Genomic DNA, 25,582 nt, shown 5'->3' with positions numbered 1-25,582 from the left:
CCCGTGTCCCCTGCATCGGCAGGCGGACTCTCAACCACTGCGCCACCAGGGAAGCCCCCCTAGACTACTTTTTAATCCAAAATTTAGGGCAAGAAGTCTTTACAAACTCTTTCACCTTTTCCACTGGCTTCCTTTTTAAAATTCTCATTAACTGCCTAAAGAACATAAGGCCAATGTCTAATAAGGTGAGACTGATGAATTAGAAAGTGTAGAAAGAAAAGAGTGAGTGCCTTCCAAAAAAAATACAGATGGATTGATTTAATATTTATGAGAAAAATAGGATGTTAGAAATGTCTAGGGAAGAAAAGTGTTAAATGAAAGCATGGGAACCTTGGAAAGTTTAGTAAGAAGCTTGAGAAAGGCTTTTGGGTTTACAATTTGGGAGACCATTTGTTATTCACCCTTAAGAGCCCAATTTCAATGGAGTACAGTTGAGAGTAAAACTGTCAAATGAAGAATGTTGATTGACTGGTACAGGAGCTCCCTAGAAGCAATATAATGAGGTGGAAGATTGCCTCACGATGATAAAAATATGCATCTTTTAAAGAGAGCAAGTAGAGGGGACAGGAAAAAATGATGGATGAAGCAAGGTTTATAAAAAGTAAGAATAAGCTAGAACAGGAAGTTGAGGACTGCTAATTAGCTTTGGATACATTCTGTTCTTTTCTGAGAGCACAGGAGATGGAAAATGGTGCCTGAAAGAATATTTTGAAGTTAGAGGAGGAAGCTGAAAGATCTTGCACATAGCTGGTCACTTAATCCTAAATTACTTAGAAAATACTAGCCTAGTGATGTACACTGTAGAATAAGATGTTGAGGAGGGATCTTTTAATGGCTTATTAGTATATCTTCTTGTCAGAATAGGTGCTCTATAAATACGTACTGATTGACAAATCTGGATTTTTGATACCTAGAAGAACAAAATAAAAATCAAGTAAATTAACATCCAAGATGTTATCTTCTAAGGTGTTTAGTATTCAAGTATGTGATAGATGTTGAATATGATAAGCAAAAAGTGACATACTAAAAAATTAGGCATGTGGGTGTTTTTTTGTAATTTAATGAAATCTCTTCTGCTAGTACAAGAGTATGTACAAATGCATAAACTGGCCAAAATATTAATCTGCATTGGTGAATGTATGTGCTCCAAATTCGAACTAAAAAGTAATATGAAATTAACTTTGGTGCTTTGCTAATAGTAGTCATTTAAAAAGCACGAAGAGATTCAAGATGGAATTATAATTTTCCATTGTAATTATGTGGTGCTGACATTTGTAATCAATTAATTCCTGCCATTTATAGAATGAGAGCAAACACCTAGCAGGTAGAGCTAGATGACATATAATATTTTCATTCTGACCTTCATAGACATTAATGTCTAGATGGAGGAGAGGTTCATGGTGAGAGTCCTGTGTGTTACAACACAAAAGATAAAAAGGAGTTATGTGACATTGGAAGGACAGGTTGCTGTTAATTACCTTCTTTTCCTTTCATATATTCAGTCAAATTCATGAACTCTTCTGACCCTTTCAATAAACTGTTAGATACATTTTTTGGAATGAAAAAATTAAATAATTGATAACTATTTATGGCATATATATAAGGAAAATCCATACAGTAGAACTTCAAATGAGGTCCTTCTCTCAAATTAGACTTTTAAGAAAAATTATGGATAGGTATGCAGAAATGGATATTGTATTAGTAATGAAATCCATTTCTAATATTGCTCTTTGATATTTCTAGTTCTGAAATATCAATAGCAAATCAACATACAATTTTCTCATATTTGTTTACATCTACATATATATACAGTAATATATATATTTACATATATAATATATATGTATATATGCGATATTTTAAAATAAATTTAATACTTTACTTGTAAGTACTTTATAGTTCTTAAAATTAGACTTTCTAAAATAAGCATGACTTAATCCTTAACAATTAAAAAAGTTTAAGCTATCATGGAGACTATAGTTTTTTTAAAATCAAAAGACTAATGAGTAAAAGCAAAATGAGCAAAAACTCTTAAAAGTGTATGTTGAGGTTAGCAGAAAATAACTTACAAATCCCTGACATCCACTTATTTTGTCCTCTGTCATAGAGAATTGCAGGTCTGAAATTAAATCATCATTCAATTCATGTTTATTTATTGCTATTTGTCAAAATAGTCGCAGGGATTGCGCAACAAGGAAGTTCTTATTCTTCTGTCAGATAGATACCCTCTATGTCTTTATCAGCTGCTTTCAAAATAGAACTCTATTTATACACATACATTCATTAACTCAAAAGGAAACAAAAACATACCCTGGCATAATTTCCAAATCTCTGAAAACAAAAGTTCAGCGCACCTAGAAGGCTTTGGTTAAATCTACAATTCTTTTTTCTATACAGTAATCGCTTTATGAAAAAGCAACAGTTTTGAAATGTTAACATCATGATGGGCTTATTTCTGGAAAGAACAAAGGATTTGGACTAGGACGCCTAGATCCTGGTGAATCTGCTTACCATGCCATGGAAATGGTAAATCTAAATGTTGTTGAGTTTACATTCAGAAATACAAAAGACTGCCATAGGGTTACTCCATAATTTAAACTCACTGAAGGAAAGTAAGTTATTAGTCATTTTGGTTAAATATTTTAAATATAGGTATTCTTAATATTATAGAAGAAAATGCTTTTTAAAAGTCCCATGTTCCATCCTGGGCTAACAACAACTAAATTACCATAAATCTTATAATTTTTAAAGTGCTTTTTAGAGTTACCTAGATAATAGTTCCAAACTTGCACTTTCTTTTATGATAAAAATAAAAGCCTGGAACATCTTAGAAAATCACCTGTTGTCCTGCATTTTTATTGGTTAAGGAAGGTTACATCCATACCAAATGTTGTAGAATGGTTAGATTAGGTTTTATTTATATTTTACTGAATTCTGTCAATAAGAAGAGGAACACAGAGAGCTCTACACTCTTAGAACAGAAAAACCTACTTTTTAGAAATTTTTTTTTCTTTAGGTTACCTTTTGGAAGAAGACTAATGCCTTTCATCATCATTCAGGAAAATAAGATTAAGTGAAACAGGTATTTAACTTAATTTTGAAAGGCATGTGCCTGCCTTTTGGATCTTATTTCATGCTTCTCTATGTAGCGGCATTCTCCGGATTTAGGCTTTCTTTTTCCACCATAATTACTTTCAATAAACTGTTGCAAGTTTTATCATGTGGATTTATATGATGCAGGCCCATGGGGACTCTCTAATAGCCAATGCAACTTTTGGATAATTTTTCTATCTATTTTTCATCAGCTCATCTTAGGGGAGATAATTTATGAATGTTCTGAAGACAACCTGAGATCTTAGAATTAAGCCTAATGAATATAATCGAAAAGTTCTTCGCTTATTTTTAGCAATGAGTACATTGCCTCCCTGTATAATTTTAGATTGTGAAAATTAGTCCTCAGGGGGAAATTCCTTATTTGCTACAACACACACATACACAAACATACTCACACATTAGCTATGAATCAACAGGAGCGTGTTTGACATAATGCAGTTCTAGTTTTTATTGAGGAGCTTCAGACTGTCAAGGACCGTGCTAGGAACAGAGCAAAGAATCCCGAACTAAACAGATGCTCTCACCTGGACCTCATGACATTAAAATCAAGTGTTGATTAAATATATAAAAACAAACAGAAAAAGGAATGAGAAGGATGTTGATGAAGATCGAAAAGCCTAGTGTGGGAATCTGATCTTGTCTGGTGTGTGTGCAATGAGGGGGCAAGAAAAGCCTCAAAACACTCAAACGATTTTGAGTTAAGAGCTGAAAGATATGTGTGAATTAACTAGACAAAGGGAAATTGGAAAGGAAGGTGGAGATTTTCCAAGTCTCTTAAAAAGCACGTGCCAAGGCCCTGGCATATATAAGGAGTGGAAGGTCTTAGGAAAGAATGATCTTTAAAATTCGGGGGGAGAGGACAAGGAGAGCTAAACGATGTGTTGCCTTTTGTAGGTTGTAATAGAATCTGTGTTTCGCTGTGCAAGTGTCTGAATTGTTCAAGAGTTTCAAAGTGAGTGGGGGTGGTGTGGGGTGAGGGGTAGGGATTGGCACATGAGATGTGCCTTAGAAACGTATTCCTGGTAACATTGTGGGAGGCGAATGGGAATGGGGCAAGAAGGAAGGGGAGGAGACCGGTTAGGAGGCTGGAGTGGGATTAGCGTTAGAATGAGAACCAGAGGACTCAAGATCCATATATGAATCAGCAAGTCTTATTGACGAATTATTCTTGTTTAGCATGTGAAAGGAAGGTGTAGAGAGTTTCTCCAGAACTTTTGGTTTCTGTTACTGGAGAACCAGTCAGGGCAAACATCATAAATTTTACTTTTAGGTAGTCTATTTTATTGGCATAGAGTTGCTTGTTAGTCTCTTATGATCCTTCGTATTTCTGTGGTGTCTGTTGTAACTGCTCTTTTTTCATTTCTAATTTTATTGATTTGAATCCTCTCCCGTTTTTTCTTGATGAGTCTGAGTCATCAAGATGAGTCGTCTCTATTTCATTTACTTCGATCTTTATGATTTCTTTCCTTCTACTGTCTTTGGGTTTTGTTTGTTCTTCTTTCTCTAGTTGCTTTAGGTATAAGGATAGGTTGTTCATTTGAGATTTTTCTTGTTTCTTGAGGTAGGATTGTGTTGCTATAAACTTCCCTCTTAGAAATGCTTTTTCTGCATCCCATAGGTTTCGGATTATCTTGTTTTCATTGTGGTTTAAATTTTACTTTTAGACATATTACCCACAGGGTGCCTTTGAGGCATCTGTGTGAGGCAGTGGATTAGGCAGTGGAGATCTGAAAGAGATTCTCAGATAGAATATTGATCTGAGCTAGAGATACAACACTGGAAGGCATTGGTTTATTATTGACGATATGTTGAAGTTGACACACAGATGAGATTACCTAAAATGGGTATATAGCCAAGTACTCTTGAAATGCTTTCTTCCAGAAAACCTGTTGAGCTTTGTGGCCATAAGTTTAACAACTTATTTATAATTGCACCAGGAAGGCTTTAAACAATAATATTCTTTCAGGGGTTTCCATTTGGATCCAATAGAAAGAAATATAAATGTTTAAGGTCGAAAATTAATTATACCAAGAAGGGAAGAATATGTATAAGATATTTGAAAGTTTCATCTATTCATTAACATGCTTATTGAGTCCAAATGTCATATAAACAAATAAGTTTTATAAAATGTTACAAAGATATATCCAGGTAGTTAGTGGTGAAGGTATGGGGACTGAGACATTCCAAGCAGAGGGAGAAGTTGTGAGCAAAGTTGTAAAAGTATGAAATAACGTAGTGTGTTCAGAGAACTGCATCCAAATCAGTTTTACATGTGATGAATCTGTAGCTGAATTCAAGGTGGGCTAGGAATGTAGTAGGTACAAACCAAACCAGTAGCCAGAGTCCAAATTATGAAGCTTCATATGATGTAATGAGGAGTTTGGATGTTAATATGATGGCAATGGAAATTTGGCATTTTAGAAAGAATTCTCTGGCTTTAATATGGAAGGTAAATCAGAAGTGAACCCAACCAAGTCACATACCAGTCATGAGACTCTTTTACTGGTTTGAGAAAAAATCATAAAAATCAAATTGGTGTGTTAGAAATGGAAACGAAGAGGCACCTTAGAGATAGAAAGGCTTTTGGTTTACTATGAGCTAAACTTTCCAGTGTGCCACAGCTAAGAAAACTAACTAATCTTGCTGTGTGTTTGTAGAAAGATCCTGCCGTAAGACCAGTGGTAACTGTACTCATACCCCTCCCCACCCCACCCTGCTGTGAAAGAGTAAGCCAAGTGTTAAGCATTATGGAAACTGAGTCATGTAAAAAACTGATGAAAGAAATGTAATGTTAACCTGCACAATAAAAAATAAGAGCTTCACATAATTAAAATCAATTATAAATGGTTTGTTGAATAGGTAGGCCTGATTCAGTGCAAGTAGGAAAAGGCTTTAGTTTTCCTACATTTCTCCTTCAAATCCAGTCATTTTCCTTATGAGCCATGCTCATCAGATGAAGTCTTGGGCAGGTATCTTAGCTTTTTTAGACTTTTCAATCGCAATGCAAATCTCAGTTTAGTACTTAAGAAATTATGATCAGTATGTAAAAATTTAAAATTCTTATCCAGTTTTAGCTTTTTCTTGGCCTGGAACCACATAGGGCAGGGGATCATCTTGGGGGCCATCTCCTCTTTCCCCCTCCTCCCTTATTTGACACCAGCTGATTTTGGTCCCTCAGGGCTGAGGAGGCATGGGGAGAAGTGAGGTCAGCTTCTGGGATGAAGTTGCCTGACTGGCACAAGAAGAGTCTGCAGTTGGGTTGCTCTGATGGCAGGTCCAAACGGGGCTTCTATGGTTCTCCTGAGGCCTTTGGCCAAAGCTCCTTGATGCCTCAAGCCTCAGGCTGGCCATTAGGGCTGTGACCCAGGCCCTGGGGTCCTGAGGGCCACCATCTGTCACGGTTCCACGTCCCCTTAGGAACACAGCCCTCCTGAGTGTGAACTTAGAATGGCCATAAGTTTCATTCTTTAGGGTCTATATCTCATCCCCAGAAAATAAGTACCTCTTAGGATTGGCATAAGTGTGGCCTGTTCTCATCTTAACCCTCTTTGTCTTTGCTCTGCTGTGTTTTGATGATGTTTTAAGCATTCGCCAAATGCAGCCCCCATGTCTGAGCCCAGCTGTCTGAGTCGTTCACCCGAGCTCTCCTCACTGAGCTGGATGTGGTGAGGGAAGTAACACAGCACCCTTGTATCTCTACACAGAGGAGGTCTCATTGCTTCTGTTTCTTCCACCTGCTCCCTCCTCCACTCTTTATACAGCTTGCAGATGGGTGATGAGCTAATGATAACAAAACCTCTTTAGCACACAGACGATTGCTGATCTAGAACTTGCCTTGTGAAGTGGAGGTGTTTTATATCACTGTAATGTTTTAAGGCTTTGGGACCTCAAGAAAAATAAAGAATCCCAGTATTATAGCCATTGTCACAAAATAATTAGACATTACAGGGAGTCAGATTTCAAATTGCCTTACTAATGGGTAGTTCTTGTTTTCATAGACGAATAAACTGCTTTAGGAAGTTCTGAGTTCTTTTTTGCTAGACACCATTCAAGAAAGTTTCAGGAATGACCAGTTAGTCAGTGCAGTTGCCCAGAGCTGCACAGTTAGAAGGGCCTGTGCTTGTTTTAATGCTCTGATGTCACCTTCTTGAAATTATTCATAATTTGTTAATAAGAGGCCCTGTTAAGAGGCCCTGCATTTTCATTTTGCCCTTAGCCCCACAAATTAGGTAGCCAGGCCTGATTAATATTGTTGCACTATGTGGGTTGGAAAATTAGAATCCAGAAGATTGAGAAAATCCTCCCTTTAAATTTTATTAATCTAAAAACAATGTTAATTCTAAGGAACATTGTTATATGTTTGTGTTTGCGAACTATTTGATATGCTTTAAAGTTTGTGAATGTAATTATTATAGTAAAAAAATTAAGATTGAGTCGCTTTTTCATTGATTCTGTAAGGTTTTTTAATGTGTTTTATTTTTACTAGTAACTTTACTTCCATGAAATATGATATGATTAAAATGTGTTATATGCAATATTCAAGGATTACTACAAACATTTGCTTTACTTCTTACACTGACTACAAAATTGAGAGGGCACAATTACATTCAGCAAAATAATCTCTAAAAGTCATTGCTACATTTCTAAATAATGATTTGGTATTCTATTAATATAAGCATCCTTATTGCTAGAGAAATTCTGATGCTGTCTTTTTCCCCCTTTAATGGGATTCAGTTATAATTGACTTTCATTTTTACTCATTCTTTCTTGGAAGGGAAACATCTGGGAACAGATTTTACGAATACCCTTCATCTTGGAAGTAATTAATGCGGTTCCCTTCATTATCTCAGTAAGTCCTAAAAGAATCTTTAAAAGAAATAAGTTTTTTATTAGACATAAAGTCTTTAAATCTAAATAGTAATAGGTAACATATTAGCTCAGATGAATGAATTTAGACCTTGTTATTGTTTTAAATCATGGTATTAAAAAATAAACAGTAAAATCAGTTCGGTAACTGGATTGTGAAATTAAGTGAAAATTAATGAGATTTAGTACAATTGCAAAATGAAATGCTTTTAGAAATATATGCTCTAGAGGTGCCATTTTAACAAGTGTCAATATTGTCTAAACAGACCAGGAATTAATCATTCCATTTCTTGTGTATATTGTGGAATTAAAAAAATAGAAACCAAGTAAAACCAAGTATTTATAAAAGTTTCTCATGCTAAGAATATGTTTATCTCGAGCTTAACCACAGGATTTCCTAAGTCCAGTTCTCTTTTTACTAAGAAAGTTGCTGTCAGCCAGACAACTAGTAATTTGCTTCTTTATCAAAGTCTGTCGAGGACCAATTCCACAGTGATCCTGTTTTAACTACGAAGTATGTAACTAGCACTTTCCCACTGCAAAATTAGGTCTTAATCTCTATTTGATAAAGTTACAGTAATATCTGTTGGTAATATGCTTTCTAAACCTTATTTGTTTGAATTTTATTTGGAAAATTATGAAAAGTCAATATGATCTGAAGCTGTTGCTCAGTTCTGACAATTATTTTAATTTGAGTGATTTATCTTGAGGAGCAGCTGGCCCCAGATTGAATGACTGGCTAATTAAACATAATTCCAAGGGAGTACAGTTCCCCAATGTCACTAAGAATGTTTGAATCTGCAGAGACTAAGTGGTAATGCTATGAAAATCTAAAGCTCTGTCTCCTTACATCTACTTTTTACTTTCAGCTGCAGGAAAGAAAGAGGTGATGTCTATTATGAACTGTCACACTAAAAGATTTAGTGATCGAATTAGCACATTATAGCTGACATCCAGTGAGGGCTGATTATTTTCATTCTGCTTCTACAATAATTTTCCAAAGAATTTTTCCTTAAGTAAGACTTAGAGAATGAATGAAAAGATCCTGTCTACTCCTTGCATTTCAATAGTCATATGAGTTTAAAGTATTTGCCACATGTTTTAGATCATTCTATTGTTTTTAATAACTTATTTCTGTTTCACACTTCTTCTCAATCATATCGATTTCTTGCTTTGAGATAAAAGTTTAGTTTTGATCTGTTTTGCAGATATTCTGGCCTTCCTTAAGAAATCTATTTGTTCCAGTCTTTCTAAACTGTTGGCTTGCCAAACATGCCTTGGAAAATATGATTGTAAGTATAAAAGACAAGTGTAAAGACAAAAATATTTTTCAACACTCCATTATTTCTTACCTCATTAAAGTGATGTGTTGCATAAATGTCTAAGCTAATAGATCCCAAGTCTGCTTATACCCTAATGAGAATGAAAAGTCATAAAATGCCCATATTGCCAAGTCCCTTCCTTCATAAGGCCCTATGAGCTGGTAAACGAAAATAGTTCAGATATTCCAAATATCACCAAACCAAAGCTAACTGCTGTTCGGACTGATCCAACTAGTTAGCCAATTTCCTGAAGACAAACAGCCTTCCCTTCTAAGGCAATCTCTTGATGTATAACAGGACCCCTGGTTTTAAGGCTTCAGGAGGTAACATTGTCAAACTGTTCTTAACTGTAGGTAGTCTCACAGTCCGTAAATATCTATGGGCTTTTGTAAGACCCTATATTGGAGCCAGAAGGCCCTCATGTAAAGTCACCTTTTTAGGCCAGGTTGGGTTGGGAGTAGGATATTAGGTGGGAGAAAGGGAAGCAGGAAAGAAGAGATGCAGAACTCAGAGATGTGCCACAGTTGCATTTTGCCCAAGGCTGACCCTGTTCAGAAGGACTGATTTATTACTATGACCAAAATCTCTTTGCTATAATAGACTTGGACACTTATGAGTGAACTTGCTGCTTGGTCATTTATTCTACAGGTGTTAATAGGAGTCCACTCTATGTTAAGTGCTCTGATAAGATAAGCAAATGATTCAACTTCTTTGCTAATGTCTTCATCTTCACAAGAGAATAAAAGTACCTACATACAGGCTTGCTGTGAGAATTAAATGAAATTATATATACATGCATATATATGTATGTGTAAAATCTTGTATCTGGCATAAACATAGTAAGGGCTCAATATTATTAATTTTATCACACAGAAATTAAATTTGTTTGGAGGCAAACTTGCTTTTCTCTTAAATAGCTTTTTTTTTTCTAACATCTTTATTGGAGTATAATTGCTTTACAATGTAAATAGCTTTCTAACAGAAATTATGACACAAGTTGTGGCCAAAAGGAATATCTGGATAACATTTGAATATTCACAACCAGATGAATATTTCTAAACATCTGTGTTAAGTAACCACTGGAGCCTCATGAAAGTTCATGGCTAAGAAGGGGAGAGTGTAGCCTGTGGATGGTTTGTGGAAACATCAGTCTGTCTTAACTGTCCAAAAAAATACTATTTCACTAAATGTAGATTGCCTAAATTCCTAATGAAAAAAAAAATACTCCAGGAAAAAAATAAATAAACGTCTTTGCTAATTTGCATTTATTAGCTGTTGGAAAAAGTAACCTAACCAAGAGAGGAATTATTAGTCAATCGTTGAGAGTAGTAGTGCTTGCATTGTTAATTTAGGAGTCATTTTCCATCATAGCTCTATATTTTACTTCTCCTCTCCCTGGTTGCTAAATTTGAATTTATTTTTCTGTTCATTAACACCTCTGTTAGAAGAAAGTAAGAGATGCAAGGTGAAATTCTAGTCAACTTAGTTTGTTTTTGTTACATTTTTGGTTAAATGTGTGGTAGAGAAAGATAAACTATGGCTCATTGAGACTTTTCTTGTATTGATGAAGTTATTTATCTCACGCAGTCCTGATATGCAGACTGTTAAAATGTTACTATAAAAAATTTATACAACAGGAAACCATGAAATAAAACATTATGCAAAACTACAAACCTTCCACACAGACTAAGCACTAGTAATAATTGATATTCTTCTAATATTTTCTATGAAAACACACACACACAAAATAGTATGTTTAATTTTATAATTTAAATTTTTTGTCATATAATAGTATGTGGTGGACAGGTTCCTATGTCATTAAATATTCCTGTTCAAACCATTTTTAATGGATGCATCTAAATCTGCTATCTAGTTTTGATCAATTTATTTAACCATTTTTCTATTGCATTTTTAGTTACTTTAATAGTAATGGACATTCATTATTTGACGTAATAAATATTACAATTTTGTAATAAAGATGAACATACATAAGTATTAGATTTCCATCTCATAATTTTCATGTGGTTAGCTTTTAGAAATTATGTTATGGGGTAAATACTAATTAAATGAATGAATCCATGAAGTAGAAAGGGCATACTTTTGTGAATTTTGACCTGTATTACCAAATTACTTTCAAGAAATTTATAACAAATTACATGAGCAGTATTATATATGAGTGCTTGTTTTTTGCATATTAAATAACAGTGGGTATTATTATTTTCAATGTTTTTCAATTGGAAAATAAAATTATATCTTGAATTCACATTTAATATGAATGAAATTAATCTAAAAATGTTCATTGGCTATATAATTTTTTATTTTTATGATGAATCACCTGGCATAATTCATGTTATTTTTCCTGATTCAGAGAATGAGATATGGTTGTAGTTTGATCCAGCTATTACTTTCCCCTTAATTGAACATATTATTTTCTGATCTTTTAAAATTAGAATTTTCCACAAGAGAGCATACTCACCGTGGAGGGCTTTTGGGGAGTCAGTGTAACAACTCTACAGATGTTTGTAAGGCGAGTAAGCTAAAATTTGGTGCTTTGGTGGTCTCCCATAGTATTATCTTGGTAATATGAATGTTACAGTAAGGTTATATAGACCAAGGCAAAAACGAAAATATGCTGCTATATCCATTTAAAGTATATGTGTTGAGTATGCACAAGATAGTTGAAATGTAATACATAGTACTAAATGTAACAAAACTCATGAATATGTAGTATCTATCAAAATTTAAAATATGCTTGTTCTGTATTATTTCAGAATGACCTACACAGAGCTATTCAGCGTACACAGTCTGCAATGTTTAATCAAGTTTTGATTTTAATATCTACATTACTATGCCTTATCTTCACCTGGTAAGATCATACATATCAGCATTTTTATTATGTTTTGTTTTAATTATAGTTCTACAAAAACATATAATAAACCACTTTAATTAAGATTTGGCTACAGTAAATGAATAGATAAATATTCACTATAAAAAGTAATGGTCACCTATAGAAATAGGAGTAAAATCCTTACTTCAGTCTTAAGGAAAAAAACAAGAAAGCACATCAATCATTTGATATTCATATTTACTGCAGCTCTGAGGTTTTCCTAAATGCTGTAAACAACCAGATCACAAGAATTTATACTGCATGCCACAGTTGTCAAACAATAATTTTTCCTTCAAACTGCTGGCATGGGTGTGCCCTCATCGTTCCCTAATCTTCAAAGCAGAACTGCTGTTGAGAACACTGTCCCTGCCCGTCCCTGTCTGCCTGCCCCATCCACCCCTGATGTTCTCTCAGCCATCCAGGCAGAAAGCGAGGGCAGACACGACAGTGCGAGGCAACTGGTATGTTGCTTTATTATAGAAAACAGTTTTGTTTTTTTTTTTATGAACTAGTTTTTTATTTTTTTAAAACATCTTTATTGGAGTATAATTGCTTTACAATGGTGTGTTAGTTTCTGCTGTATAACAAAGTGAATCAGCTATGCATATACATATGTTCCCATATCTCCTCCCTCTCCCATCTCCCTCCCACCCTCCCTATCCTACCATTGTAGGTGGTCACAAAGCACCAAGCTGATCTCCCTGTGCCATGCAGCTGCTTCCCACTAGCTAGCTATTTTACATTTGGTAGTGTATATATGTCCATGCCACTCTCTCACTTTGTCACAGCTTACCCTTCCCCCTCCCCGTGTCCTCAAGTCCATTCTCTACATCTGCGTCTTTATTCCTGTCCTGCCCCTAGGTTCTTCATAACCATTTTTTTTTTTAGATACCATATATATGTGTTAGCATACAGTATTTGTTTTTCTCTTTCTGACTTACTTCACTCTGTATGACAGGTGCTAGGTCTATCCACCTCACTACAAATAACTTAATTTCATTTCTTTTTATGGCTGAGTAATACTCCATCGTATATATGTGCCACATCTTCTTTATCCATTCATCTGTCGATGAACACTTAGGTTGCTTCCATGTCCTGACTATTTTGTAAATAGAGCTGCAATGAACATTGTGGTACATGACTCTTTTTGAATTATGGTTTTCTCAGGGTATATGCCCAGTAGTGGGATTGCTGGGTCATATGGTAGTTCTATTTTTAGTTTTTTAAGGAACCTCCATACTGTTCTCCATAGTGGCTGTATCAATTTACATTCCCACCAAGAGTGCAAGAGGGTTCCCTTTTCTCCACACCCTCTCCAGCGTTTATTGTTTGTAGATTTTTTGATGATGGCCATTCTGACTGGTGTGAGGTGATACCTCATTGTAGTTTTGATTTGCATTTGTCTGATGATTAGTGATGTTGAGCAGTATTTCATCTTTTGGAATGAGAAATGATGCACTGCCCATATGGATTCATGCAGAGCCTTACTAGAGAAAAAAAATGTGAAAATCAAAAAATGAGGTAGAATGATATGTCTGTTTTTCAACTTAATTATGTGTAATTGTGCTCTGACCTGGATTTGACTTACTGAGAAAGAGAAAAAGCTAATTAGGAAGTACTACAATAGGAAGAATGCCTTCATCACTAGTACAATACTATTTTTAAAGTATAGCTATAGATATATGTATGTAAATATAGTTGTAGGTACAGCAATATAACAACTATTACACCTAAGTGGTATGCAATGAATACCTCTATTAAACGGATTTAAAACATGTTTTATTGCATACTTTTATATTTAAAAAGTAAACATTATAGGATATTCCATGCCTTTAAACATAAAATACCCCTTTAAAATGGACACAATGCCATCTTATCATTTAATTTTTTTTTACTCTTCACAAATTGTTTTTATTATTTACCTAGTAAATATCTAACTGCATAAATTTGAAATACTAACAGTAATGCCTTCTCTTCTAATGTCACAACAAGTTCTTAATTTTAAGATACATAATTTAGATAATTTAGGAATTTTCTCATTTTACTTAAGGAAAAGTATTATTTAAAATTAAAATTTTTATATACCTATGCACATGCTACTTTCTCAATTACTGGAAAATTACAAAAAGTAAAATGAATGAGTCTAAATAATATGGGAGTCTGTTAAAGTAAATTTGCTAAAGAGGTAATTGAAATTCTAATGCAAAAGTAAGGACAGATTATTTTTGTATGATAACACTTAGTCCAGTACTTTGTTTCTGGAGGCATCCTCATCACAGTGAACTACCCACAATGGGCTCTCTATTTGCTGTTACTTTCTGCCTATACATCTATTTCTTGAGTAATTTTTTTTTTCAAAGGAAACAACTACACAAATTTTTCCACTTTCTTATGCCACAGTGCTGTGCTAGATAAAGGGTTTTCATGATCTATATGTAATTTCTATTATGCAGTTTGTCACTTTAATCATTTGTGTTTCACTTTTTGTTTTATTTGCAATTATTGTTACTTTGTTGTTGTTGTGTGTATGTATGTTTAAACTTTAGACATTTGAGTGGTAGTTTTGACAGATACTATCTAATGTTAAAACTGTCACCAATACATGGATATGAGTCTACCTTTTAACGTGCAATTATAATATAGAGTTAGTTTAGGTACATAAAATGTTGTTTTTAATCACACATACTCAATACATTTACATTAATGTTTTAAAATTATAATATCAAGGATGAAAAAACTGAAGTTTGATCTCTTTGTGTATTCTTCTCTAGCATTACAAGCAAAATGTCTTTATAAATCATGATCATCGTAGTAAGGTAGAATAAGTCTTATTCAAATTCACCATTGATGGTGGGGTTATACCTACAAGAAAAATATCAACAATGATACATTACTTATGCTATATCATCAGGCTATTTCACCAAAGAGTTACACTACACATATTATAAAATACAAATATACACAAAGATACAAGAACTTACACAAATAGAAACATCTAGGTAGTCTGTCCAAGATTGTTACATCTGCTCAATACTGTTGGAGACAAAGTTTGCTTATATCTTGTTTTCAGCCATTCTCAAAACAGGGTTTCCGTGGTTTAGTATGGCTGCTTTGCTCTTGCCATTACATCCTAACTCCATCCTTAGGAAAGAAGAATATAAGGCACAACCCAGAAATTGTGTGCATAACTTAGGCTAGATTTGGTCATATACCCACACAATAGCTGCAGGGGATCTGCAAAACATGTAGTCTGTCGGGGCAACAAATACCCAGTTGAATATCATACTATCAAGAAAAAGAAAAATGTGATGCTCTGGCAATTATGAGTCATAAACGTTTACATGTAACTGTTTGTTTAAAACTCAAGGCTATACTAATTTGGAGGCCTTGGGCAAATTACTTATTTATCTAGCCTTGTTTTCCACATCATTAAATGAGTACAATATTAATCACCCTATAAGATTTTTGTTGTTTGTGTTTTTTCAAATGAGGATTAAATTGGCTATGTTTATAAAATGTCTATCTAGCAGAGGGCATGGCATATGGTGTGAACACTCCAAAAATTTCAATTTCAGAAGTCCTCTTTATACAAGATGATTGAATTATCATATGAACCTGCAAAAAGAGATTTACTGTAAAATGTTTAAGCATAGTAATTTGTTAATAATACTATGAAACTGAATCAGGATGCCTAAAAATGATTCTAGGCAGCAGACAGGGGACTGACTACTTTTTTTTTTCCTTCCAGTTTTATTGGGAAATAATTGACATACCGCATTATACAAATATAAGGTGTATAGCATAATGATTTGCTTATATACATCATGAAATAATTGCCATGATAAGTTTAGTGACTATCTATCATCTCATATAAATATAAAAGAAAAGAAAAAAATTTCCTTGTGATGGGAACTCAGGATTTATTCTCTTAACAATTTTCATATATAACAGAGCAGTGTTAATTATATTGATATTAATCCTGATTTACATTACATCCATGGTACTTATTTATCTTATAACTGGAAGTTTGTACCTTTTGACTGCCATCATCATCATACAAAGATACTACATTATTATTAACTATATTTCCCCATGCTGTACATTTCATTCCCATGACTCATTTATTTTGTAACTGTAAGTTTGTACTTCTTAATTCTCCTCATCTATTTCGTACAGTCCCCAGACCCCCTCCCCTCTGGCAACCACCTGTTTGTTTTGATATGTTTGTTCATTTGTTTTGTTTTTTAGATTCCACATATAAGTGAAATCATACATTATTTGTCTTTCTCTGTCTCACTTAACTTAATACCCTCTGGGTTCAGCCATGTTGCCACAAATGGCAAGATTTCATTCTTTTTTTTATGACTGAGTAATATTCCATTATATATATATGTATATATATGTATGTATATATATGTGTGTGTGTGTGTGTATGTACATATTTTTATATGTATATTTGTAAATATGTGTTGTATATATATTTGTATCTATGTATGTATAATAGTATATATGTATATATACACACATATATATATATTCCATTGTGGTGAAATTAGTCATAATTAATTGCTGTTAAGTTGTTTCATAGAGCAAGTCTATCATTGCTTTTCTAAATCAGAACTTTTAATACATACATTAAATTTTAAGCTCCAAATGATTCAGGAACTAATAGTTGATGAAATGGCTCTGTTGTTCATGGATCTCACAATCTTAATATTACCTGTTTGGAAAGCTGCTGTATGGTTTTAAAATGTATCTTGTCTTCAACATTATGAACATTAAAAAGGACTATCATTAAGCATTCGTCTATAAGAGACACCATGCTCAGTGCCAAGCTGAAATAAAAATGAGGCTACTGACCCCTCCCTGTAGGGAATGTGCTCAGAATTGCTTTTCCTGTCATTGTAATGGAATTGGACTAATCTTCCCACGTGTCGGCTGTGTGCCCCTCCAGCTCAGTAGTGCACACTTCCAAGACAGCTGGAAATTGTGATTCAGCCTGTGTCTCTGGAACAAAGCAGAGACAACTGGTCCATCTGGTAATTAAGTGCATGACTTTAGCTTAATTATTAGCATATTCTAACCAATAGTAAGTACTCTAATTTATAATGCATTTGGTGTTTCTAATTTTATGCTAGTAGATTTTTTTTTGCACCTACTTTGATTCAAATTTTTTATTTGAATATGTATTACATATTTTCATATTATTTTGTAGAGTTGTAAAGCAAAGAGCTATATTAGGTTAGTGGATATTTTGTGTTTTAGTCCAATGTAAAAAAATTTATTTTACCTCCTCAGTCTTATTTAAGGAGAATATGAACCTATTTATTTATTGTTTAAAATATGATCTAGTTAAACATTATTAGCATGCTTAATTCAAAAGTATTTGGGATTTTCCTGTGCATCTTTGATTAATACTTATTGAATACTGGATGCTTAAGTTCTTGAACTCTATTTACTGAATTGACTCTTAAGGCAAAGAGCTACTTGGGAAGTGGAAAGTGAGAAGCTAAGTACTGTAGTTTGGAGAAAGTATTATAACATACGGTCTAGCAGTATAGCACCAGCATGATATTTGATTACTAGTTTTGTTTGGTCACATTTGTTTTGCTTATATTACAAATGAACGACAGAAAGTGCATTTGTCTAAAGATCTGGCAATTGACTAACAGTCCCCAGGCTTGTTTCACACTAGAACAAATAGAAAACTATTTGTCCCAACTCAATTTTGCATACGTGAGCAGCCAAGTTTTAGGCAGTTAATTAACCAAGTAAGCTGAATTCAAATTGAGGAAAAGCAGAATATGGTTATTGAATATATATAAATAATAATTATGTAATTATTATTAATATAAAAATCTAAGAAACATGGTTTTGAATTAAAATTCTGCAACAAATAAGCAATTTTTGAAATACGACAATAATGTACAGTTATTTTCAAACATCAAATACTGAGAATAATGGCTAACATTTCAAGGACTTCCTATGTGTTAGGCACTTTTCTGAGCACATGTATTAACTAATTTAACCTTTAACAGCTTATAAGATAAGTTCTATTGTCCTTATTTTATAGATGAAGAAACTTTGAGGCACAAAGTAGTTAAGGAATTTGCAAAAAAGTAAAACAGCTAAGTATATCTATCTTAAATATCCACTTATCTACTGTAAGCTGTGCTAAAACTTCAGGAAAAAATAAAGGCACTACCTACAAATGAATAAGAATCAATCTGATATCCATGTTCTCATCTGAGTTAAAAGTTTGTAAAACACAGTTCACAAGTTTCCAAGAAAAATTGATTTAGAACCTAAACTTTAATAGAATTTAAGCCCTCATTGAATTATGAGAATAATGTAGTTATTTTCAGATATACATGAACTTAGAAAGTATGCTACCTATGTAGTATTAAACATGTATTACAAAAATAAAAAAAGGTAAAGGAAAAAAAAATATTTTATGAGAAGCAGTGGTATATGCAACAGCTACTCATTGGATCTGGCTCTGGGAAACCCCATCTCACACTTCATTTTATCAGAAGTGTAGTTGAAGATTTATCCAAGCAGAGGCAGAGACTTCATTTTTATTGTCCATGGTGAAGACACCTAGCCAAGGGAGGTTTCCACTTAGAAGCTGGGGTAAAGTTGTGAGAGAAAGCCAGTTGTCATACTACACTAACTGAGAATCAACGACTTCTGATGGTCTTTAGGAGAATAATAGTTCTGCGGGAAAGGCTCTGTGACATTGGTTTTATACCACTCAAGATGGTCAGTTATGTATGAAAGCCAGCAACTGATAACCTCAAAAATGAATACACGTAGGGAGTGTGACACATGTGAGGTCTCCTTGAAAAAATTAGCTTAGGACAAAATCTACAAAATTAAGAAATAAAATTAAGGAAAATAAAGAAGTCTTGATAAAAGATTTGGGGTAAGAGATAAATCAGTTTACTTGTAGCAGCAGACATGAATGCTCTGTTCCCAAAGAGATCCTAAAATGTCATCATAATAGTAATTATAGTTAATACTTATTTAATGTTTACCTTCTTTGCCAGCCAATTTTTTTATTGCTTTATGTGTAATAAATTGTTTAATTTTGCACAACAACCTTCTATGGTAGGTATTTTTCTCATTTTACAGACAAGAAACTGAGGCACAGAAAGGTTAGACGGAAAGATAAGCCTTAGTTTATCCAAAATCTATGATTAGTAAGAAGCAGAGCTCAGATCTGGACCTAGGCAAATTGGTTGGTTCCAGAGCCCACATCCTTAACCTCTGTAGTATTATTTGTTTGAAGTTCTAGAAGTCATTAATTTAGATATATAAAAATTATAATCAAACTAAAAATTCAGATAGAATTATGATAATTTTCTCATTTCTATTGTGAATTTTAAATTACTGTTTGAAGTAGGATAATAGTTTAATAAGACATTAAGATGACACTTCCTTCATTTGTAAAGAGATTTTGGATTAACTATAGAAAAATATTTTAGCCATTACTTTCTCTTTTGTGTGAGTAGTTACTTTAAATTTAGTAAGTTTCTAATCTTTATTTTTTTAGTTTTATCAACAACAAATATGATATGTTTAGATAAAATTACCACATATATACATGATTAAAATCTGTTCAAATTATTTCCACTTACCTGTTCATCTGTCTCTCTTTCTATACTTCTATGTTTCTATAGAGATATAGATAAGAATATATCAAGTGATTCTATAAGGATATAGGATTTTTCTTTTAACTTTCTTATACTTTCAGCTATGGTTTAAATTTTCAAAATGAATATGTGTAAATTTTTAAAACGAAAGTCACAAAAATTAAGGAATGTAAAAAGAGGCAAAAAAATTTAACACAAAATGCAAAATGTAAGGATCACATTCAATATGATTTGTATGATTAATTTCTTTACACTTGTAAAATGATTCTCATATTAAGTTTTTTTTAAATCTAAATTCCTCACCTTTCTCTCCTGCTTATCCTTTGAGTCTTGACTTTTAGATTGAAGCTCTTTTATGAAGTTTTCTTGAAGTTTGTCTGAATTAATGGAAGATGCCCAAGCTTTATGTTTCTCAGTGATGGAAAAAATTATAAAATATATAATGCTTCTTTAATTATCAGTGTTTCCTGCCAAATTTTTATCATATATAACAAAGTTTCAATTTTCCTTTCTTACCATTTTATGTCCAGTATCTCTTGTGGTTAGAAAATATAAGATGCTTAACAAATGTTTGCGATTGATAGAAAATAACATTCTGAGGTTAAAAATCCCAGGACAATATCCTTATCAACTGAAGATACTTAAATATATTGTAAGCTAAGCATATTCAAACCATATATTCTGAGAATGTTCTTTTAAATGCCTTCTTTCCACATTTTGGTGTCAGGTGATGGAAAGAATCTTTATAATTGTAACCTTCTATGCCACTGTGGTTTTATGAAGACATTCTAGTTCTGTTCACTTGTCAAAGAGATATAACTGGGTAGTAAAACTTCTACAACTTTTTTAGTTAAAAAATGATGCTCTCTGAAATAATTTTTATAAATTGCGTACACACACACCATAAATAGGAGCTTCCAGATAAATCAAATTTTGGCTGTTAATTTTGTCTCCATATAACTTCAGAATTTACATCTTGAGAATTTTTCTTTTAATGTTAAAATTTGAGAGAGCAGAACAATGTAATAAAATTACTGAAATTATCACCTCCTATGTGATACTAGAGAGCATTGGGATAACATGAACTATCATGCTTTTCTCTTCCCATCATCTCTTAGGGTTTTTGTTTGTTTGTTTTTTCTTCTACTTCTTTCCTTGATTTTTTTGGTTCCTGAAATCTCACTTTTGTTTCTCCCATCTGATCTAAATCCCAATCCTCTCCTGAAAAGTCTGTTTATCTATTAATTTGAAATAAAGAAAATTCATGTTTGTGCATCAGGGCATAAGGTGGGGTGTGGTCACTTTTCACGAACTACTAAATTGCAGTGTATGTTGACTTCAGATCTGTTGCCTGTGGTATCAGTTACTAACCTTTTTTTGCATAGACATGAAGACAGTGACCAGCAGAGCGAGAACTTTCTTTTAACAATAGAAAAATGAGATTTATTATTACTTCAAAAGCAACAATTCTCTCTAGAAAATGTAAAATCCCAACATCCCAAATGATCTTAAATCCAATGGGAATCTTAGGTTTTAGGCAGACATTCTACAGGAAATGAAAATGATTATTTGGAACAATTTAATTGGTATTCATTCACTAAATACAAAATTGCAAGTTGTGGGTTGATTTGAATGCTAATGTCTGAATTACAAGCACGAAATCAAAGTGTTAGATGCTTTCAGCACAGAATGCCATTGCTAATTAAATTTTTCCAGTAACTCTGCACAGCAATGGGATTCATAGGGAGTGCATTGATATTTATTTATTTCTGCCATGTGACTTTTTTTTCCCTCTGAAAACATTTTGTTGTACAAATTGACATTTACCAGGTGAAATTTGTGGTGAAAAAGTTTACAGTCTCAATATTTTCTTTCATTCAAATTAATGTTTTCCTTATAAACCTTTCCAAAGCTTAAAAAGCTTGTATAACTCAATGTATAATTAACATATTAAAAGAAGCACATTTTAAAAAGCACTAATTATAAGTGATTAGAAATTAAGGTGCTTTTGTTATTATATTTAGAACCTATTTAAGTAAGCAAATCAATTACGATTTTTTCAGTCGTTTTAAAGAGGGTAGCATGAGAGTCTGTATTTTAAACCCTAAATAAATGTTGTTCACATTTTATTTTAGCATTGTATAACACTAAAATTATTTTGCATGGATCTGTGTCAAAGATAGCACATAAGAATGTTTTGTAAAGAAGCAAAGCTCACAGTAGACTCTTAAATCCAGCACTCTTCATGAATCATTTCAAAAATAAACATTTTTCTAAAAGACAAATAATAATAAGCTAACATTGAAACTTAAAAAATGTATTTAATTCATGTCAATGTAAGTGAAGTATAAGTTTTCAGTGCCTATACTATTTTTCAGTATTGGTTTTTTAATGAAGCAGCCATATAGTAACAAAACTCTATATATGTCATTTTAATAAGGTAGGTTGACCTCCTTGCAGGTTGGGGCTGAGATACTTGGTAAGTCTAATGCTGCATCTCTGTAGCTCCAACCATATGTGCATTGGGAGCTTTGTCTTGAACTTCTGCATAGCCTTCCAAGTGCCCAGGGCCCTGTCTTCTAATTCTAGTTCTTATCATTGTTAAGAGCCCAGGTCCATCACTGCTGTGAATGGTGCAATTTGAGTCCATGACTCACCTGCACTGCCTTACCTGTATTCTCAAGCTGTGAGTGCATTCCCCTCAAGGTCAGGACAAGCCACGTACGGATTTATGTTACCTGCTGGCTCCTCCGTAAGAATGGTGTGTGAGACCTTGGCCAAAATAGAGAGCGTTACAACAATTAAGAAATGCTCCATTCTGGTTCAATCTGTGCTGAAACTTTTTCATTTTCTGTGTGCCTTTCGCTCAGGTTGGTCTTAAACACAGTTATTTTCTGTCACTTATTAAGAACTTCTTTAATTTCTATCTTAATGACAGCTGTTGTCATACCGGAGTGACTACAGAGTTGCTTTTTTTCGGTGAGCTCTGAGGTGTGCTTGCTCTTTGGTATAATGGTAAAAATCATAAATTGGGGCAGTACAATCCTGGGTTCATGTTATGCCTTTTGCATTGATTAATTCCATGACTATATCTTTAGATCATTTATTGTACAGTTATAGATTTGTTAAGAGGGTAGATCTCATGTTAAGTGTTTTACTCCCAATACTTAGAAGGGTTAAAAACTGAAATTCAACTGAGTAAATCTGAAGATCAAATTGGCTTTCTTCAACAGTTCATGAATCAGGTGCCAGCCCATCTAGCAAATAGAAAGGAGCTCTGAAGAGCTATAGAAAAGGAAAGGTTTTTAAAGGCAGAAAGAGGGTGGGGAAAGGAAGTTTATTAGCAAAGAGTAGATTGTTTCAGGCAAGGTCACTTTCCCATGGGGGAAGGCAGGGGTCTATCCAGCAGATGACCTCACTAGTGCTGAACAGGTGATTCCAGACTGACTGGTTAAAGAGTACATTCTTGGGAGAGACTAAATTTGCAGTTAAGTTTTGGTTTGCTGATGTGGGGCTCAGCACAAGTGACTCCATTTGGTGCCCATGGTTTCGTTTTTTAACAGAAGTAACACAGTTTTGATGACAAATTGGACGTAAGGTGAGAGAGAAAGGAAAATTGAAGATGGATTTGAGATTTACATTTTGGGAAACTGACTGAATGTCATGCCATATGTGAGGATAAGGAAATTTGGAAAGGAACATGAAGAGGAAGAAAAAGAGTCCATTCTAGTTGAGACACATTTTAGAAACCTAAGGTAAGGTGTCGAGTAGCCATGTGTCTCTAGGAGCCCAGATTTTAGGAGAAGGGTGGGGCCCAGGTGGTGAATTTGGTAGCCATCAACATATGGGTCAGCATTAAAGGCAATGGATTAGAAAAGAGCACCTAGGTACCGCCAAAAAAAAAAAAAAATGAGCACCTAGGGATGAACACAGTAGAAATTCTGATTAAAAACAAAGCAAAACAAAAACCTTAACAGGGTAGGAAGAGAGGATAAATGGCACAATTTACAAGGAGACGGGATCTTCATTTACCTCTGTATCCAAAAGAGGTGGCAGTTAAATATATAAAGTAAAAACTAGTGAAAATGCAAGGAGAACTTGATAAAAATATAATAGCAGCAGACGACTTTAATAAAGAATCATATTACTCAAGTGGATCCCAGAATATTTCTTATTTTTCACTTCTCCAAACATAGTCCTCTCTATACCATCCAACCAGATGGCTGCCTATTTCAAACCATAGTCAACGTCAGAGCTTTTATAGTACATTTTCATTATAATAAAAGCATTTTCTTACCATCAAGCAACAAAGCCTGTGCAAAATTCATACATCTTTTTAAAACACCATAAAATCTTTTTTTTTTCTCTTTCAAAGTTCCTCCTCATTTTTTCATCTTGTCTTTCCCTTCTTATTAATTCCTTTTCTGTTACTGAACTCCTTAAATTGCTTAGACACTTTTGCGTTTCAACTGACTTTTAGCAGGGTCATGTATCATTGCTGTTCTTCTCACAATTTCCTGTTAGTAAATTCTCTAAATTATTTTATGTTATAAAATATATAATATTTTACATTTATATTTTATTTAAATAGATAGAGGGTATTGTAATTTACCCTCTTTCTGTGCTTTTGAGTATTTTGATTCAGTGTTGAGAGGCTCATTTCAGCACTGTCTCCTTTCTCTAGACCCATTGCTTATTCTGGTGGTGTCTCCTGCCCCAAGGTTATAATAACTTTCACCAACATTTTGCTATGCAAATGGTATACAGAATATTTCTGATTATCCCTAATAATTCAGGCTGATTCAGCTACTTAAAATTCTTTCTCATTCCTGTCTATTAGCCCACTGAATTATATGTATTATAGGCCCTTGTTCTACCTTTATAGTTAAGTTTCTGGTATTTATTTTTAGGCTTCTCATTTGCTAGCAAATTGATTTTAGGATGTTCTAAATACCTCATTTGAATTTCATATAAGCTTCTTCCCTCTAGTGTGCCAGCTGGGAAGGTGAAAAACCACTTCCAATCCCCTGCTTTATAATTAGCTTTTATATTGACAATTGAAGCACAGTCTTCTTTTCTTCAAGTCAAATATCCCCCAAGTGCTTTAATTTTTCTCTACAGGACTTTTTTGGTTTGTTCGTTTGCCTTTCACTAAATCTTCTCTATTTTCTAATTATAAAGTCAAGCAGGACCCAGTGCTGAATAAACACGAAGATCAAGATCATTTATATAAAAGCGTTTTGTAAAGTACATGTAAATGTAAATGTAAAGTAGTATTTTTCATTGCCATAATTTAAGGGACAGATTTTTAGTTTAACAAAGAAATCGTTCTTCTTAGGCTTTATTTCTCACAGGGACATATGCAGCTCTCTGGAGGGGCTTTAGGTAAAAACAGAAATTCATTGAATTTGAAGATTTCTTGGTTGTGTCACTTTTTTGCTGTGACTTCAGTTAAATTATAGCTTCTCTGAGGCTTAATTTATTCATTTGTCAAATGGAGACAGAAAAACACTGTATAATCTTCAACAAAAGTTGGAGGCAGTTTTCAAAACACATGAAAATGGCTCATTATAACAGAAGTAGAAGAAACAACAAATCAACATAGTAGGGATGAAGAATAAACCTGATATTAAGTTTTAAGACAGCTGAGGTGGGGCGAGAAATGAATTATACTGAGCTCTCATTATCAGAAAAAAGAAAGCACACACATCCCTCAATGTAATTAATGTCCTCTTTCC

The 25,582-nt window shown here is 33.6% G+C and overlaps 1 protein-coding gene across 2 annotated transcripts in view; it reads left to right on the top strand.

Annotated features, from left to right (window-relative positions):
- Window positions 1-25,582, top strand: part of LOC103075343 (potassium channel subfamily T member 2) — a 265,002-nt gene that overhangs the window by 30,322 nt on the left and 209,098 nt on the right. For both annotated transcript variants that reach the window (XM_007471495.1, XM_007471494.1), the window contains exons 5-7: window positions 7,889-7,963; window positions 9,189-9,272; window positions 12,074-12,168. In XM_007471495.1, the coding sequence (XP_007471557.1) occupies window positions 7,889-7,963; window positions 9,189-9,272; window positions 12,074-12,168 (254 nt within the window). The remainder of the gene's footprint in view (window positions 1-7,888; window positions 7,964-9,188; window positions 9,273-12,073; window positions 12,169-25,582) is intronic.

The sequence above is a fragment of the Lipotes vexillifer genome, unplaced genomic scaffold (genome assembly GCF_000442215.2).
Source record: "Lipotes vexillifer unplaced genomic scaffold, Lipotes_vexillifer_v1.1 scaffold764, whole genome shotgun sequence".
Taxonomy (NCBI): Eukaryota; Metazoa; Chordata; class Mammalia; order Artiodactyla; family Lipotidae; genus Lipotes; species Lipotes vexillifer.
Note: the sequence above shows the minus strand (reverse complement) of the source record. Positions and strands in the feature narration are given on the sequence as shown.